Below are 17,934 nucleotides of genomic sequence, written 5' to 3' on the forward strand. Positions count from 1 at the left end.
CACATCTACTATTGTTGCATCTCCCACACTTGCAAATATTGTCGTGTATCTCGCATACACTACTCTAGTTACACCAAAAGCTTTTTTTATTTTCAGATTCCGCACTGTTGCGGGTCCCTGATATGCACTCACAGGTGCGCGCGCGCACACACACACACACAAACACACACGTTCTCGCACATATGCATAAATGTAGCTTGAAATAACACTCACTATAGACATAATTTCCTTTTGGTGATAATACTGTTTATTTTCCACGAATGGACGTCACATAGATGGACTTTAAAGCTCCAAAGGCATGCACTCACTGCTCCGATGGCAATTATTCAATTACTTTCATGTGTTCCCAGCACAAGAAGGTTCAGACTTTAATTCCCAGCAAAAAAATCCACAAAGCTTTAAATTACTGCCAACGGAATGTTACAGATATATAGTTGTAATACTTATTAAGCGAAGATGTTTCTTAAAAAGAACTATTGTGTAAACTTTTTTAAACTGACTTGGCTGCACAGATGATGAACAATTGTGAGATCCTTAAAACATTAAACAATAATGACTCCTAAATCATCTGGAAGTAAAAAAAAAAGCGAACATTATTTGCAAACTTTCATTCAAAAGATATTCCTATTATTCCTATCTGGCAAGTTCATGTCAGACAACCGTATGGACGTCGGCCACCACTTCCCTTTGTTGGTGCAGATAGAGTAACTAATGGCATCTGTGAACGTGTGGTGCTCAGTTTTCGAGGGTAGTCGCAGGTGTAATGACACTAGTAATGTTTTTGGAGTTGTGCTGGTGGTATACTTGGATTTGTGTTGTTGGTGGATGTGGATGTTATGCCGAATACTTTTTATGTGTTTTTGTAAAGTACGTGTAGACAGAGTTGAATTAATAGCAGAGGTGGAATAAAGATGATGGTGTTCTTGAAGTTGTGGTTAATGTGTGCACTGGTAGTGTAGTTTGAATTTAGCGGGTGGTGTGCAAGGAATTGGGTGACAGATAATTTGGGAGCTAATGTGTAGGTTTGGATGGGATTGTGATGAGGGTATCCTTGGAGTTGTAAACTCGATTGATAGCGTGATTGGAGTTATGCACAATGTATGCATGGAGATTTGTTGAAAGTGCATGGCTTTCCATTGAAGGTATTCTTTGAGTTATGTCCCATTGAGTAGTGTTGCATAAAGTTGTGTCAGCTTTGTGTTTCGAGGTTTACTTTTCTAATCAAAGTTGTCAAATGAGAATATTGAATTGGTCATCACCATTTTATTAGCTGGTCACTAGTACCGTCGGGCTTTTTTTCACTAAAATGCCATTAGTAGCAAATGTGACTTCACACACCCTAATTAGCATCTTATTTGCTGCTGAAAAAGTAGAAGAAAGGGGTGGAGTGAATATAAAGGGCTTTTAGAGACTTTTTAATTTACTTTCCGTTCCTGCTGCTGCCTTTGCAACCCTTTAGTACACGGTTATCAGTGGCAGTGCCTGGGGAGTCCAGGGTAGCAGCAGCTACTAACACCGACTAACCCTACTTGATATCTCTTATGTATCAAATTATATATATATATATATATATATATATGTATATATATGTATATATATATATGTGTATGTGTGTGAGTGTGTGTGTGTGGGGGGGGGCAGCGTTGGATCTGGGAGGTGTGTAGGCAAAAGATGATGCCATCTCTATGCACTGCCTCTAGCCCAGTAGCCGGAGAACCCAACACTCAAGTTGTTCATTATGCTAACTACCAAGCTCTAGGGAGCACCTCAGGATTGGCCAGAACAGAGGGGTTTCCCTTCCCTGAAATTAGGAAATATACAAGAAAAACAGAGAAATGGCCTACTTTAGTATGCAGGTTAAAGCTTTTATTTTCAAAGAGAAGACAGGATTAACAGAGAAGGTGAACACTTCCAAGATCAGTATGAACAGCAAGTGCGCAGGGCTCAAAGGTATGTTGCTCTAGGAATGGGGTGTATTTTAAACACACTGTCTCAACAAATGTTTCATGGATTGAGATGCTTTATTGTCCTTCTAAATCTTAAAGTGTTTGCAACACCGTTCACTTTACAAACGGTGACAAAAACAACAGCAATGACCAAAAATAAAAAAAGAAGCAGGCACTGGCTGTTCGCTGAAGCAAGACCATATTGCCAGAATAAAACAAACAGAAGGGTAACTAGACGGTAGACATGAAGGGAATGGCAGAGACAATAGTATATTGATCTGGAATCTATATAGGGCCTCAATAGAAAACGACAGGTGAGACATGCAGTCAAATTCGAGACGTTTTTATGAAATACCCTGGAATAGTTCAATCTGGTCCTATGTGACATATTATTAGGAACAGTGGCACTAACCAACAGCATGACAATTTCCTCCAGTGTTTATCCAGGGCTGTGTTTGTAATCTTGAATGGGTGTGCTGATAGTGTGGGGTTAAATGTGTGATTTGTTTGATTGTCTTTTTTGTGTTTGTGGGTTTCGAAGTGCAATTGCTGAGGTTGTAGGAGTGTTTATGTGGCTACGTTCATGGTTTGCATGATTGTCTAGATACCTGTGTGTGATGTAAAGTGTATCATCTTTCTGATTGTCTACTTGTCAGTTTATGGTGTCGAGTGTCATTTATTTGATTGTCAACTTATTTGGCAAGAGGGCTGTATGAATGTGATTGTTCTGATGACTGTGTGTTTGAAAGGCTGGGTTGTGGGCTGTTTGATTGTCTCGGTTTGGTCGTATGATCTATCTTAGGATAAGTATGTGATCTTTCCTGTTGTCTGTGCATGTGGAGAAGAGCATGATTCTTCTAACTGTTCCGTCTGTTGGTGTTTTTGTGACTTGATCACACATTACCACAAACCGAACCCGAATCTTATCAGCAAGAAACCTTGAACTGTTTGGAAAGTCATACTGAATGTGCTGTGAAGCCGTAACAATGGTAGATTGTGCGCTATATAAATGTAAAATAATAAGATGAGTGTGTGGGCTGACAAATGGAGTGGATTGTGTGTTCAAGCAGCTGAATGTGTGATCCACCTGTTTGTATAACAGGCTGGTGTGGTCTCTTTCAAAGTGCTGCAGCTCTAATATCTCATGAATGAAGTCAATCTTTCACCACTACAGCCCTAATACTTCATACAGGAAGTCCCGCCTCCAGGATAATTATGGTTTCTGTTTATCATGGATAAAGAAACAAAGAGAGGATATGAGAAGGTTGAGTAAAGGGGCAGGGGATTACTGCAGAGAAACAATGGGGATACAGTTCCTCTTTACGTTGGAGAAATCTTGGAAGGTTGGGTCTACAATCTGAGGGCAGGATGCCATTGATTCCCTGGCAAGTAATCAAAAGGAATGGTTGTTACTTTTGTGCCCTAAGGAAAAGAATACTCCCAATCCATTTATGTAAGGGGTAGTGACACCGCCATGTCCGAAATTTGTGGGCTCATGTCCATGGAAACATAACACCCATCTCTGTGCTCAGTATTTGCACATGAAGTCAGATGAGATGAAGGGTCAATGCAGGTGTTTTACATTGCCCAAAGGATGTATCACACAGTCACTCTACAACGGTGCCTACGCCACAAGGAATGAAAACGTTGGGCCTGTCATTGATTGTAACAAGAGTCTCTTTGTAAGGGTTGTCAAAAGCAAGAATAACAACAAGCACAAACCAAAGGTTTAAAAAGGGGCTAAATACAAAAGCGCATGCGCTCTGCCCATTTCTAAAAAAGCGACACCAAGAGCCACTGGCTTCTACCTCAACGAAAGAGCACAGACACAGTTGAAGACTATGTAGCGTTTATGGCATTTCAGCAGGGAGGGAAAATGGGTAGGGTAATTCGGAATAGTGTTTTTTTAATCTCATTATTATCTATGTTTCGTTGTTCAAACGTAGTTCATTTATTTTGACTCTATAACTTTTTGAGCCTTACTTTGAAAGCAACACATAACACTGTCTGTACAAGTCATTATAAGATCCAGCTCAGAGGCCAAACCGCACAGACAGGGAAAAGCGAGAAAATTGACGCAGAAAGGGTGAGTTTGTAACCAATGCCAAGGCGGGATGGTGTGAAGTCAAGGAGGAGGTCTGAGGACACATGAAACTTGCGCTATTTGTGAGGACCCAGGTAGACCAGCTACGCAGAACTCAGTGAATACAAATTCCCTACAAGTCTCAGTGACTTTATATTCTAACACTCCAAAACAGTTTACATTATTCCCATAGGTAGCCCCCTACATTTTCAAATTTCATGTTGGTGGGCTGGTGACATAGGGTAAGGGAAACTAACCTTCAGCTGTGACATAAAGACATAGAAGGTCCCCATATACCTTCCCCATTAAAATAAAGATTTGGAAAAAACAGCTTTAATTTGTTTCAGCCACAACCCTTTTCACATGAGGGCAAGGTGCCGAGTGTTCGGTGCATCTGTCTGCGCGGAATGGGCCTCTCCAGGAAGTGATGTTGGAACAGGATCAGTCTAGTTTCACACAGGTTCCTCTAGGGGGCACTAAAGAGCAAGTTCCAGCCATTTATGGGTCTTCAATGTCAAGGAACTCCTGCTTGGGTGGAGCAGCGCCGCGGTACCACGCACATGAGCCATCGCTTCGCTTGATGCAGGCGTAGTGCTTGGCTTGAACCCCATTCTTGTTCTTCTCAATGACAACGTCGGTCCACAGGCACTCGTCCGGTGAGGAGACATAACAGGGAGTGGAAGTGCAACGGGAGATCTGCAGAGGCAAGAAGAAAGGAGGAAAGCCATTAACAAAAGAAGAGCCGAGGATGGGACAGCAGAAGGGGGTCCTAGTTATAATAAAATTAGGAGCGTAACAACATAGAGCCGAATCAAATACAATAGCTATGATCGCCTTTCACAAATGTAAGTTCTTATCCAAAATTTCACCATCACCAATAGGCTTTGGCGTAATCCTTGTGGCCGTAAAAGCGGCCTTACCTTCACTCAAATTAGCAACCGAACCAGACAAAGGACACATTTTCACCTACCCTGACAAAGCTGAATCATTCACAGGAAGTCAGCACAAACTGTACAAAGTCAACCACACACTATACAATCCTTTTTTTTTAATATATATAATATTTTTTATTTTCATTTTACCTGGTACAATACATTAAATCCGTAAATTCTTAAAGGAATCAATCATGGAATATCATTGTGATATAGCTTACAAATCGTAGAAAAACAAAATATACAGTTCTCAACTAGTCAGAATTAGCATGGGGATATAGGATAGGGATAGAAGACAGGAAATAGAGGGCAAAAGATGAGAAATAGGTACCTTAGGCTTTGGGGAAGAAATTCATACCTATACATAAACACGAAAATGACCTTTCAAGGCGTTTGTCTCCACAAAGCAAGTGGAGCCCAGACGCAGAGCCCCCATTCCCTCATCTTTTTCCCCCTGTTTTTATAGAGAGCGGCTTCGATGTTATGGATGCCTAGCAATCTAGTAAGCCACATTTGAAAAGTAGGTGCAGTGTTATCCTTCCATCCTGCTGCCACCAGGATCCGAAGGACTGCTAAGCATATAAATAAGAAAGCCTCCTTATCCCATTCTAACTCAGGATTGTTACCAATACCATATATCATAAGGGTAGGGGATAGGTTTACCTGGATATCTAGCAGCCCCAGAAACCGCTCAATCTCTGCACAGATTCCCCTCATTTTTTTACATTGCGCGAACATGTGGATTTGGTCGGCAGGTCCCTCCTGGCATCTTGGACACTTATCGTCCTCCCTTTTACCCCATTTAAAGAGCTTGGCCGGGGTAAAATATAGATCAAAGAGGACGTTATATTGTTGCGCCCTTAGGTTGGTAGAACGGAACACTTTATTTGCGAGCTGAAGAGCGTAATCTAGGTCAAAGTCGGGGTCCCTCAATTTCGTCATCCATGATGTTTCTACTTTATGCATATCGTCTAATATTGAGTCGGTTAGGGATTTGTATATAAATTTAATTTTAATCTGGGCTACGCCTCCGAGCATATGCTTGATTATTTTAATTCGCCCTCCTGGATAAATGCACAGCCTTGTCCCGTGTATTATTTGGTGGATCTGAAGTATGGGTGGGGGGATGCCAAATTTAGTTTGGATATCAGTAAAAGTGAGTAGTTCCCCCTGAGCCCTTATCCAGAATGCCCCCCATTCTTCTGATTCCTTGTTCTTTCCAAATAGCCCCCATCCTATCATTACGTAATTAAGGGAAGATTTTAGAATCCCATAGTGGTGTATAATAATTTATTTTAGGAATTAGTAATGTTTTCTGGATAGCTTTCCACATTTTCCATATGCCATCCATAATTTTGTATTTTGTTCTATTGTAATACCCTCTTTCTGTTTGGCGTAACAGTAGCCCTTGAGCATCTTCACCCACTAGTAGTTCGAAGATAGAGAGAGGATCGATTGGCTGAGTGTGGTTAGGAGAGATATCCAACAATATACTCATTTTATTCATAAGGCATGCCCATTGGTAGAATCTGATATTAGGTGCTGCCAAGCCGCACCTCTCTTGCGGAAGTGATAGATATGTAAGGGAACTTCTGATTTTGCCATAGGACCATAAAAAATTTGAGAATACCGCTTCTATACTTTTTATCCATCCCTCACCAGCCAGAAGCGGAATTGATCGGAAGAGGTAAAGAATTTTTGGTAACATAGTCATTTTTAGAACATTTACTTGCCCTATTAGGGAAAGATCAATAGTATCTATTCTTTTTAATTCCTGCGTAATGGAGGCAACCAATGGAGCAAAATTATCTTCAATTATGGTATTAACTGCCGGGGTTATCCTGATCCCTAGATAGACTGCCGAGTCGACCCATCCTAGTATCCTGTCTTACCATATTGTCGGTGCATATAACTTGAGTCTTGAGTCTTGTTTTCATTAAGACGGTATCTAGAGTAATTACCAAAATCCCTATCTGTGAGAGCTATTATAGCCGTGTCCGGATTTGGAGTTAACACAGCCAAATCATCGGCATATGCCAAGATTTTTGTTTCATAGCGCCTACATACTACTATACACACTATACAATCCATTAATGAACCAAAACGTGACGGTAACCACTAGCTCTGGTGTCTCGCTATAAAAGCATTTACTTTTCAGCATATAATAATAGTGAGATCTTAATTGCAAGTGGCACCATAAGAGGCGAATTGAGAGGCAACACAGGTCTTTCATGTATGCACACATACTTATACGTTGTTCAAGTTGTTTTCTGTGTGTGAGCGTAGTTTGTAGTGCTGCTTTCCAGTCTATGGCTGACCTGTGTGTAAAAGAAGTCTGCAGTGCTTCTTGCCAGGTTGTGGTTGGTCCGGAATTCCTTAAACACCATATAAATGGTATGGAAGCCTACGCTGCCCCGGATCTCAAAAACTCAAGAAATAGATCCAGGAAACCAACTGGGGAGGCCGGACTTTTATCATCTCTACAGCCAAGAAATCAGAATGCACTTCCTCTTTTCTTTAGAACAATCCCAGATCTTTTTCAGTTTAGGAAGAATCTCAAAACATTACTGTTGCCATAACGTATTACATCTCGATCTCTCCTTTTGGTCCACATCGCTTTGACACCTCTGGGCAATGTTTGCACTGAATAAATCCCTTTAACATAACATAACAATGATGGTGCCATGTTTTAGCCATTCTATGCAAGGTACACATACAACCACTGTGCACTGGGCATAAGATCATACAATTTATACCTCGTCAACAAAAGCAGTGAAGCGATGAAAAGTAGTCTGCCTCTTAAAATAATACAGTCATTGAAAATGAAAGCTTGAAACCCCTTTGACCCAGAGATGACTAGATTTACTATCCATATGTATCCCTAGTATAATAATGAAGAAACAATTTGGATTTAAGTGCTTACTTGTGAATTTGTTGACCCTCTAGTGAGGATGAGATCTGATAGCAGTACCCCTACACGTCGCTAGGTGGCATCGGTCGGCTCTGCATTTGTCGTCGGTGTTGTGCGAAATGGAAATTATGTTGCAGGACCCTCATAGATGCTGCCCGGGCACGCTGATGTCAGTTCTTACTATTTTCTGCGCTAGCCTAAGCGCAGATCCGGAGAGAGCTACCCCTTAGCCAATTTTTGTCTACCCTTTTTTTTACTTTTATCTACGTTTTTCTCAGAGTCTTGGATTCCTGGTGACATCGAGATGTCCCAACGTAGGACCGGATTCAAGCCCTGCGGATCCTGTCATCGGATGATGTCTGTGACAGATCCGCGCTTTGTGCGCCTCTGGTGCTTTGAGTGCGGCCATGACCTGAAGTCGTTCTCGGAGTGCCTGGCCATAAATCCGAAAGCTTTGCAGGAGCAGCCCCGAAAGCTGTTGGAGGCCCAGTGCTCGGCTCCACGTCTCTCCCATTCTTGATCGTAAGGAAGGGCAGGAGAACGGTTGCGAAGCCCGCAGTCCATATCCCATTCAAAATCTTCGAGACGTTCAGGTATTCACAAGAAGTCGAAGAAGCATAGGCGTTCTTTGACTTCACCCGGTCCGTCGGCCGATGCGACACGTGACACAGAGTGTCGTCACTCTAGACTTCCGTGTCCGGAGCCTCTTTCTGATATGCATCCACGCCTCCCCACTTTGCCGGGAGCCGGAACATCTCCTGCTCAATTGAAACAATGTTATTAGGCATTCAGGCCCCACGGAGTTGGTTGAGGCCATCAAACCTTCGATGCCGGCAGCACCAGCCTTGCCCCCGTGGATCTGTTATCGAATCCAGACTGACGTGGGTAGTACGCCCCCTACGTCGACCATGCTCCCAGCCGGCGTCGACTCCATCCTCATCCCTGACTTGAAAACAGACCGGACCGGCGTCGATCAACGTCGATTCCGACGCTGGAAGGGACTTTTGTCTCTGTGTTCATTACCGAAGTTGATTTTGTACCGGGAAGTGGTGAAGAGGACTGGGAAGGGCCGCTGGACCCTTTAACGGACCAGCTTGAAGACCTCATGGAGGAGGAGGAATCCTAAGCAATGGTGGTGAGAAGGGCAGCCAAGGTCCTTGACCTCAAGCTCCCTTCGGTGGCAATCAGGACCAACCTCCTGAGAGAGGTGCTTCAGCCTGCAGCTTCTACCTCTGCCTTTTACCAAAGCCCTCACTGAGGTCCTTCTGGGGACTTGATCCAAGCCTAACACAGGGGCTCCTGTGGACATTACAATTGCCCTACACCATCACCCCACTCCTAGTTACCTAGCGTTCCTTACGCAAGATCCTTCCGCTGAGAGCTCGGTTGTCTAAGCCTCATCTTCCAAAGGCGCATTCCCTTCTGCTCCTACCGATAGGGAACCCAAGAAGCTGGCCCATATTGGGCAGAGGATGCTTTCTTCTTCCAGCTTGGCATTGCGGTCAGTGAATACCGGTTGCCTTTTGGGCTGATACTCCCATACCATCGGGGATATGGTTGCGCAGGTACTGCCATAGTGCCCGAAGGAGGGCTGGGCCATTCTCTCCCAGGCAGTTGCAGATGGCAGCGAAATTCACCATTCATTGTGGACTGGACACCACCAACTCATTGGGCAGAAGGGTTGCCTCATCGGTAACATTATGGCTCTATGCCTGGTTGAGGACTTCTGGTTTTTCTGGGGATGTACAATCTATTCTGATGGACATGCCCTTTGATGGCACTCGCCTCTTCAGCGAGAAAGCAGACTCCGCGCTTGAGCACTTCAAGGAATCTCGGGCTACAGCCAGATCCTTGGGTCTCATGGCTCCAACCAGTCCCCCTCAGTCTGCCTTTTGTCCCTTTCATGGCCACGGAAGGGGCACCCAGCAACGTCCTGTCCAGCCCAGCAACCAAGTCATGCAAGCTGTCCACCCTCTGCCTGGAAACGGACGTGGCACCCAGCATCCTCAGGAGTGGGGGAACCAACGGTTGGGCCAGTCCACCCTTTACCTCTCTGCCACTGCCTCCAAACCCTCCTAGTCTGACGTTTCAGGGCCATCATTGACCAGTCGGAGGCAGAATTCGCCATCACCTCCTCCACTGTCAGTCCATCACTTCGGACAGGTGGGTTCTGCCGATGGTCCAAAGTGGTACTTCCTCCACTTCGAGATTACACCTCCCTCCATGCCACCCTCCTACATCCGTATGTCAGAGGATCATGTGGCGCTTCTCTGCGAGGAAGTTACGGCTATCTTGGCCAAGTGGGCCATGGAGAGGGTCCCTGTGCCAGAATTAGGACATGGTTGTTATTCCTGCTACTTTCTGGTGCCCAAAAAGGATAAAGGACTGCATCCTATTGTAGACCTCCAGACCCTCAACTTATTCCTTCGAAAGCAGAAGTTCAAAATGCTCACTTTGGCCCAGGTCCTTTCTGCCCTAGGCCCAGGAGACTGGAGGTTAGCGTTGGACTTGCAGGACGCTTATTTCCATATCCCCGTCCTGCCTGCCCACAGAAATTACTTACGGTGGGCCATGAGCACTTTCAGTTCACCATGCTCCTCTTTGGCCTTACCAGTGCAACTCAGGTGTTCAAGAAAGTGATGGCGGTTGTCGCAGATCATCCACGCAGATCAGTGTTACCAGTCTTCTCCTAAAATAGTATATGCCTGTAGATGATTGAACAAATTTGTGGCATGGGGCACAGCAAAAGGCTCTTGGTCCCCTGTCTGCCCTATTGTACATTCTTTCTTGGGCCCAGAAAGGTTCTGCTTTGGGAACCCTTAAGGGTTATCTTTCGGCTATCTCTGCCTTTCTCAGACTTCTAGATCAGCCTTCTTTGTTCAACTCTCCCATTCTCATTAGGATTCTTAAGGGTCTTACTCACTTGTTTCCTCTGTTTCCTTTCATAATGCCCAAATGGATTTTAAATTAGTTTTTGACTTTTCTTATGTGTGCTCCCTTCAAGCCTCTTCATAATTGCCCTCTCAGGCTTCTAGCCCTTAAGACTGCTTTCCTAATTGCCATCACCTCTTCTCTCAGAGTTAGCGAGCTCCTGGCCCTATCATCCAAGCCTCCATATTTGTCTGTCCATCTAGATAAAGTGATGCTTCAAGCAAAAGCTTTGTTCCCCCCTAAAGTGGCCACGTCCTTTCAGGTGGGATAATCCATTACCCTGCTCACCTTTCACCCGCACGCATCCCTCCAAGAAAGAGGAAAGACTCCACCGCCTGAACCCAAACCATTTGTTTTCTTGCTATCCTGATCGTACCAAAGACATCTGGTTGGACAATCAACTCTTCATTGACTATGTGGGTGCCAAGAAAGGTCGAGCAGTACAGAAAAGGACCATTTCATGATGGGTTGTCCTATGCATTAAATTGTGCTATGCACTGCCAAAGAAGGAACCTTTTGTGGGTTTGGAGCTTACTCTATTAGAGCAACAGTGGCATCCACTGCATTAGCACGCCGAGTCCCAATCCTGGATATCTGTCAGGCGGCAACATGAGCATCTCTGCATGTGTTTACCAGACACTACTTCCAGGACAGCCAAGTCCAGAGGGACAGGTACTTTGCCAGTTCGGTCCACCAGGATTTCCTTGTGTGATCCTATTTAGCAGATCCTGCTCCGGGGTTGGTATTGCTGGGATATCTATTCTAAGATAAGGAATCTACGACTAGAAGTCTCTATCAGATGAGTAAATGTATCTGGTAGAAACATATTCTAGTTGTAGATTCCTTACCGCCCCACCCATCCTTCCTGCTCTGCAAACAGATTTCTAGGGATAGGGACTCCCATAAAAGGCCATAGTTTTGACGCACCAGTTGTCAGAGTATTTCGTGGCTCTGCGCTTCTGGCATGGAAAGTCATGTTGAGAACCGCAACGTCATTTCCAGCGCGCATGGCGCCGATGATGGAGGCAGAGACGACCGACATCACCTAGCGAAGTGCAGGAGTACTGCCACTGATAAATCTCTGAATCCAGACTGACGCCTGGGGGAAATTTAACATAATGAATCTACACTAGACTATGTTTCGACCAGATACATCTTTACCAAAGGAAAGTAACTTACTCGCCAGGTGTTTAAGAGGGTGATTCCATGAAAATCAATGTCGAACCAACAGCGGTTCAAGATTAAATTATTGTGAAAAGAGGATGACCTCATTGAAGTCAATGGAGGCATTTTTTTCCAAAGGGTAAATTTGACTGAAAAGAGGGTGAAATCAAGCTAAGTTGACAGACACTGAATAAATAGGCTAAACCATGCAAAGACATAGTTGGTGAAGACTGAATATACTGCCTGGGTTTCTTTGGCAGAGAAAAGTTAAATAGGCTGCTCTGTCTTTTATAAAGTGTTGGCGGGACATAAAATACAAAATTAATATTAACGATGTGGAACATACTCAGGAAATGCAAATGCCAGCTATGCACCCAAAATATGAAGCATTCATTTTAAACTCTGCTGAAATTCACTTTGGTCTTGATGTGGGAGATCCTGTCCTTAGAGAACATTGCACTGACAAGTGCGGAACATCATTCTAACTACTTTTTAAAACAAAAATCTTTTTATTCACTTTTCCAGAACATTACAGGTCATGTGATACGTTCAATAAAAAATATAAGGCACGTGAAGAACAGTATCTCAATAAGAACCACTTAATACATGTAAACAATAACTGTAAAGAAAACAAAAGTAAAAATACAAAAAACTAAACAAAAGCACAGCATCAATAATAATGCATGCACACATTACGTGTAGAGGATCAACAGGAATGTGTCAAACTTCCCGGGGCGGAGACAAGAGGGGGACAGAATCATTCAAACACAATCACTTATGTATTGCAGGGGTGGCGATGTGTCTCTATTGCCCCTTAGGCGACCCGCTTTCAGTAGGAGACATAGGAGAGCGTGGGGGGGTTAGATCCACCAGTCTGCGAAACTCTTCCAATAACAAAGTTCCCGTTTAGAAATAGATCCCCCGCCCTCTCACAAACCCCCTCTAGCCTATCCCAAGAAGTCCATGGAGTTCCATATGTGTATGAATGGATGCAGCAGCCCCCATATCAGGAGGAGCTTAGCATATGGCCACCACCTGCGCAACATCCCTCTCCCATGCCTGGGTCACTTGTGTGAAGATGATGGGAGTACCTGCGGGAAGTCTACAGCTGCAAATAAGTAACTTTAGAAGCTAATCGATCACAGTGGAGCCAGATAGTAATTTCTTTTCCCAAATAGGTTTGTCGTCGGCGTCGCACCATTGTGCGGCATACTGCAATAGGCCTGCCAGGTATTATAGTTTAAGATCCGGGAAACCAAGGCTACCCTGGCAAAGATCGAATTTTAAGATCGCAAGGCAGACCCTGCTCCTCTTCCCCACCCACACTAGGGACACCAGCAACCCATCAAGCTGCAGGCGCAATCAAGATGGTAACATACAGAACGAGTTCTGCTCTGCGTAAAGGCAGCTGGGTAGGAGAACCATTATGTTCAAAGCAACTCTGCCCATAACTGACAGTGGCAATATGGTCCAGAACCTAACAGAGGCTATAAGACCATCTATCACACTTCCCCTATTTTCTTCATACTCTGGGAGGCAGTCGTGTGTCACCTGCATTCCCAGATTTCAGAAACTTTGGGTTTCCCAAAGCAATCCCACCGTAGGGAGATTGAGTACATCCCTCTCAGCTAGTGCCGCCAGGTGGAACACACCATCTTATGGCGAGTGGCACACAGCCCTGACACTTCTCCGAAACCACCCAATAGCCACAGGAGGAGAGGCACTGAGTGCGCCATTTGCATATATTAGTGTGCCATCGGCGTACATAGACCCGACATGCGTCATACCACCCACCCGCATGCCCCACTCTCGCAGTTCAGTTCTAAAATGTATCTCCAATTTCTCCATAGCTAGTGCAAATAGGAGCAGTGACAGAGGGCAGCCCTATTGTATACCCCTTTCAATGCAAAATTCATCTGGCACCTGCCATTCGGTGGGCCTACTTGCACTTGGTGCTGTGTATAGAAGTTGCACCCATGATAGGAATCCCTCACCCAAGCCCATCTGCCAGAGGACTTCCCAAAGGTACATCCAGGTACTAGGTGTCATACGCCTTCTACATATCTAAGGCTTCAGTGCTGCTCGCACATCTGTGTCTCGAGTTTCGTGTATTTCATGGGAGAGTCTTCACAGATTCATATGGGTACCTCTTCCTGGCATGAAACTACATTGATCATCCTGGACCAAATGTGTAATCACTCACCTTAACTACAGAGTTACTACTTTAGCAAATAGTTTAACATCTACATTGAGCATAGAGAGTGGCCTGTAAGATCCAGGGTCTACGGGGTATTTGCCTGGCTCTGGGAGCATAATTATAATGGCTTTCCTCATACGGAGAAAGCAGTCCAACCGACTATGGGCCCCATGTGTGGGGGTGTACCAAGAGAATTCCATGGTCGTGGGATGAAGATTCCTTCATATGTCGACTAGCTTTAATCTGAACATGGGTTCCCGCAGTCTCGCCACCATACTGGGGCTATGTACTCATCCTACCTTCTAGAACACAATTAAAATCACCTGCCCAAATGATAGGGAGTACGACATAGGGTGGAAGTTCAGACAACAGAGCCCCTAAGAACTCCTCATCATCAGTGTTAGGTGCATATACATTAGGATACATTATTTCTGCCCATCCAACATACCATGTAGAATCACATATTGTCCGGCCACATCAGCAACCTGACCGCGTAGCTGGAACAGGACCCTGGGGACTACCCTTGTAGACACCTCTCTGACATAGGAGGAGTATGTGGACAAATAGAGTTGTCCTTTCCATTTTTTATGCAATTACTGGGATCGCAATGTGCATTCCCACCCTAAGATAAGTGTGGGTCCTTTCACAAACGAATGAATTCCTCTCACATTCCATGTGAGCAGACGCACTGAATCATTCATCACATAGTCACACCCCTCACAAAACTTCGGCCACTGTCCACCTGACCCCTCCATCCCCACCTCCTCCCGAGCCCCCACAGCAAAAAGACACAGCAGACATTCCCATACTTCCCTCCCCAGGTTAACACCTCTAAAACCAACTAGTGTCTTCCCAATCATTATACCACATCCACCCACCATATTAACAATACCAATAGAACTTCAGTGTGTGTGAGTTCCCACTGTTGGGCGTCTAACTAGAATTAAAACAAAGAGGCAAAAAGCGGCTGGGAAGAACTCTGAGAAACCTTTTCTGCTGTTCTACTCCAGTGAGCCCAGTGAACCTCACACTCCACTCCACTCAGCCAAAAACACCACATTAAGAGGGTGAGGGAGCGAAAGAGAGGCGGGGGAAAGGATAGGCAGAAGAAAGATAAGCAGGGGTTAACCAAACAATCAAGTGTTCAGGTCCCTCTTCTGATGCAGCCCCAGGGCTCCGCGGTACCCCATTTAGGAGAAGCGTATTACTGACTTGGTGACCATAGGATCCTCAAGGGGCTGAGTCTCAGTTCCAATTCCACATGTCGAAAACCAGTGGGTGTACACAGTACCTGATCAGCCGATCACCCACTGTGTTAAGTCTCTGCATCTCTGCCAGGAAACTGCTGTGTGTCCTCCCCTGCTGGATCTCAGTAGTATCTCTGCCTATTATCAGATGTCATCCACCAAATTTGAATCAGTGCAAGAGGACGCAGTAGAGGTGACTGTCTCTACTAGTGCTCTGGCCCGGTCTTGCTTCTGCTGCTGTATCTCCAGATTCATGTCTGCTTCTCTTCCTAGATGTGATTGCTGGACCTCCCCTTCGCCTGACACCATCTCGGATTCATTGTTAATGTTTGTGCTGCATTTTTAATTGGAATTTTACCTTTTGCCTATTGCTGTATGTGCAATCTCCCACCAGCCCCGTTCCACCGCGGCTCTCGTGCCGTTTGATATGGAGGGCAGGGTAGGGCGCCATATTGCCTGAGGGCCGGATCCCGCCGTCAACAGAGTTAGCGCTCTAGCGGGGGCAGGGACTTCTAACATAAATAGTGATGGCTGCTCGGCCGCGCAGCGGACGCGCGCAGCGGACGCGACGTCTGCGCGCCGAAGGAGCGCCAAAGGAGGGCCCGTATGTGCCCGTCCGTGTCCCGGACGGGCCCAGGGCCAGATTCCCTGCCAGTCTGCATAGGAAGCATCAGACTACTAGATTAAGGTACTCTCATGAGGACCTTTTTGCATTGAATGTTCTCAGATGTGGAGAAGGACATTTCTGGGGGGTGGCTGATAACTTATCTCGGGTATTCTCCGCGTGTAATTTCCATTTTCATCCCACACTGAACGGCCCGGAACAAGTAAGCACTGACCCTATGCGGATTAGGGCGGGGTTAATCAATGCTAGGTCGTTGGTAAAACAAGCCGCCGACATTTTTGAAATTTTGGCGGAGGACCAATTTGATCTTTTTTTTATTACTGAGACCTGGCTTAATGATACGTGTGCACCGGTGGTAGAGTTAGCTATTCCGCTGGGTTTTAAGATCACGAGGGCGGACCGCCCGCTTGGCAGGGGTGGCGGAGTTGCTGTGATCTATAGGGACATATGGGCCTTCTCCTGTGAACCCCAGGACGAGCTGGTGGATGCGTAGATGCTCCACATTTCCCTTGTGCTGACCCCACACTTTACCTCAGGAGGTACCCTGGTGTATCGTCCTCCGGGTAATGTTGGAAATTTTATTGGGGCACTGGAGGAGGCTATAGTGCCGCGTGCCCTTAGATTTTCTAGGTTTCTCCTTTTGGGGGATTTTAATATTCATGTTGATGCTCTGGACTCCACTGAGTCTAACCGCCTAGGAGAAGCCTTGACCATGGCCAACCTCAAACAGTGGGCCGATGCTCCAACTCATGTGGGTGGCCACCTCTTAGATTTGGTTTGTTCCGATTTTGATCTTGTAATGACCTGTCCTGAGAGCGTGACATGGTCGGACCATGAGCTGATCAGGTTCTCCTGGTCCTTGGACAGAGCCAGGCGGGTGGAGGGTACCCCCCCACTTGCGCACTCCCAGAGGATCAACTTAGTCACCCTGTCGGAATCTCTATCCCAAAATCGTCCGATTTTGACCTCGGAGATTGGTGCGGCAGTTAGTACCTTTAACACATGGATGGAACAGGGGTCAGCGGCCTCCATTAACAATGGCTGTATTCGCAGGCTACGGTCTACCCCTTCCAAACCATGGTTTTCCCACACCCTACGGGAACTGAAACTTGGATGTAAGAAACTCGAACGGGTGTGGAGACAAGCCTACCTGCCCAAGGCAAAGAGTCATTTGCGCGCTGCCCAAAAGGACTTTTATGCTGCGATTAGATCAGCCAAGAGTAGCTATTATGCAGGGAGAATTGAAAAAGCAAACAACAATAGTAAAGACATTTTTTCTATTGTTCAGAGCTTTGTATCACCAGGTGCGGTGCAACCTATGCTGCCCTCATCGGATCACTGGTGTGAAGAGCTCTCCTCTTTCTTTACTGATAAAATTGCTAAGATTCAAGAGGACTTGCGAGTTGTCTGTGACGGATCCAAGTCCTCTTTAGCACTACCCCCTCTTTCTGGGCCTAAGCCAGCTGAGCAGTTTGCTGTCTTCTCCCCCTCCACTGAGTCTGACATCCTAGCAGTACTGGAGGCCCTGAAGTCGGGGTTCCCTTTTGACCCGTGCCCAGCGAGGGTCCTTGGGGGGGTGGCGGATACGGTATGTAAAGAGGTCACCCAGATTGTTAATCTCTCCTTCTCCTCTGCAACTGTCCCATCATGCTGGAAGCAAGCCAAACTTCTGCCGCTACTAAAAAAGACTGGATTGGATCCGGCCGCTCCATCCAGCTATCGGCCTATCTCACTGTTGCCAGCTTTGGCTAAAGTCTGTGAAAAGATTGCCTTCAGACAGTTAGACCGTTTTATTGAGTCATCTCAGGCTCAGCACCCGGCTCAATCAGGGTTCCGAGCTGCCTATAGCACCGAAACGGCGCTGGTTGAGATGTCGGAGGCGATTCGGGAGTGCCTAG

The 17,934-nt window shown here is 45.7% G+C and overlaps 1 protein-coding gene across 2 annotated transcripts in view; it reads right to left on the minus strand.

Annotated features, from left to right (window-relative positions):
* Positions 1–224: 224 nt before the first annotated feature.
* Positions 225–17,934, minus strand: part of TIMP2 (TIMP metallopeptidase inhibitor 2) — a 217,803-nt gene continuing 200,093 nt past the window's right edge. For both annotated transcript variants that reach the window (XM_078653956.1, XM_078653957.1), the window contains exon 5: positions 225–4,725. In XM_078653956.1, coding sequence (XP_078510082.1) covers positions 4,528–4,725 — 198 coding nt within the window. In that variant the 3' untranslated portion in view covers positions 225–4,527. The remainder of the gene's footprint in view (positions 4,726–17,934) is intronic.

The sequence above is a fragment of the Lissotriton helveticus genome, chromosome 7 (genome assembly GCF_964261635.1).
Source record: "Lissotriton helveticus chromosome 7, aLisHel1.1, whole genome shotgun sequence".
Lineage (NCBI taxonomy): Eukaryota > Metazoa > Chordata > Amphibia > Caudata > Salamandridae > Lissotriton > Lissotriton helveticus.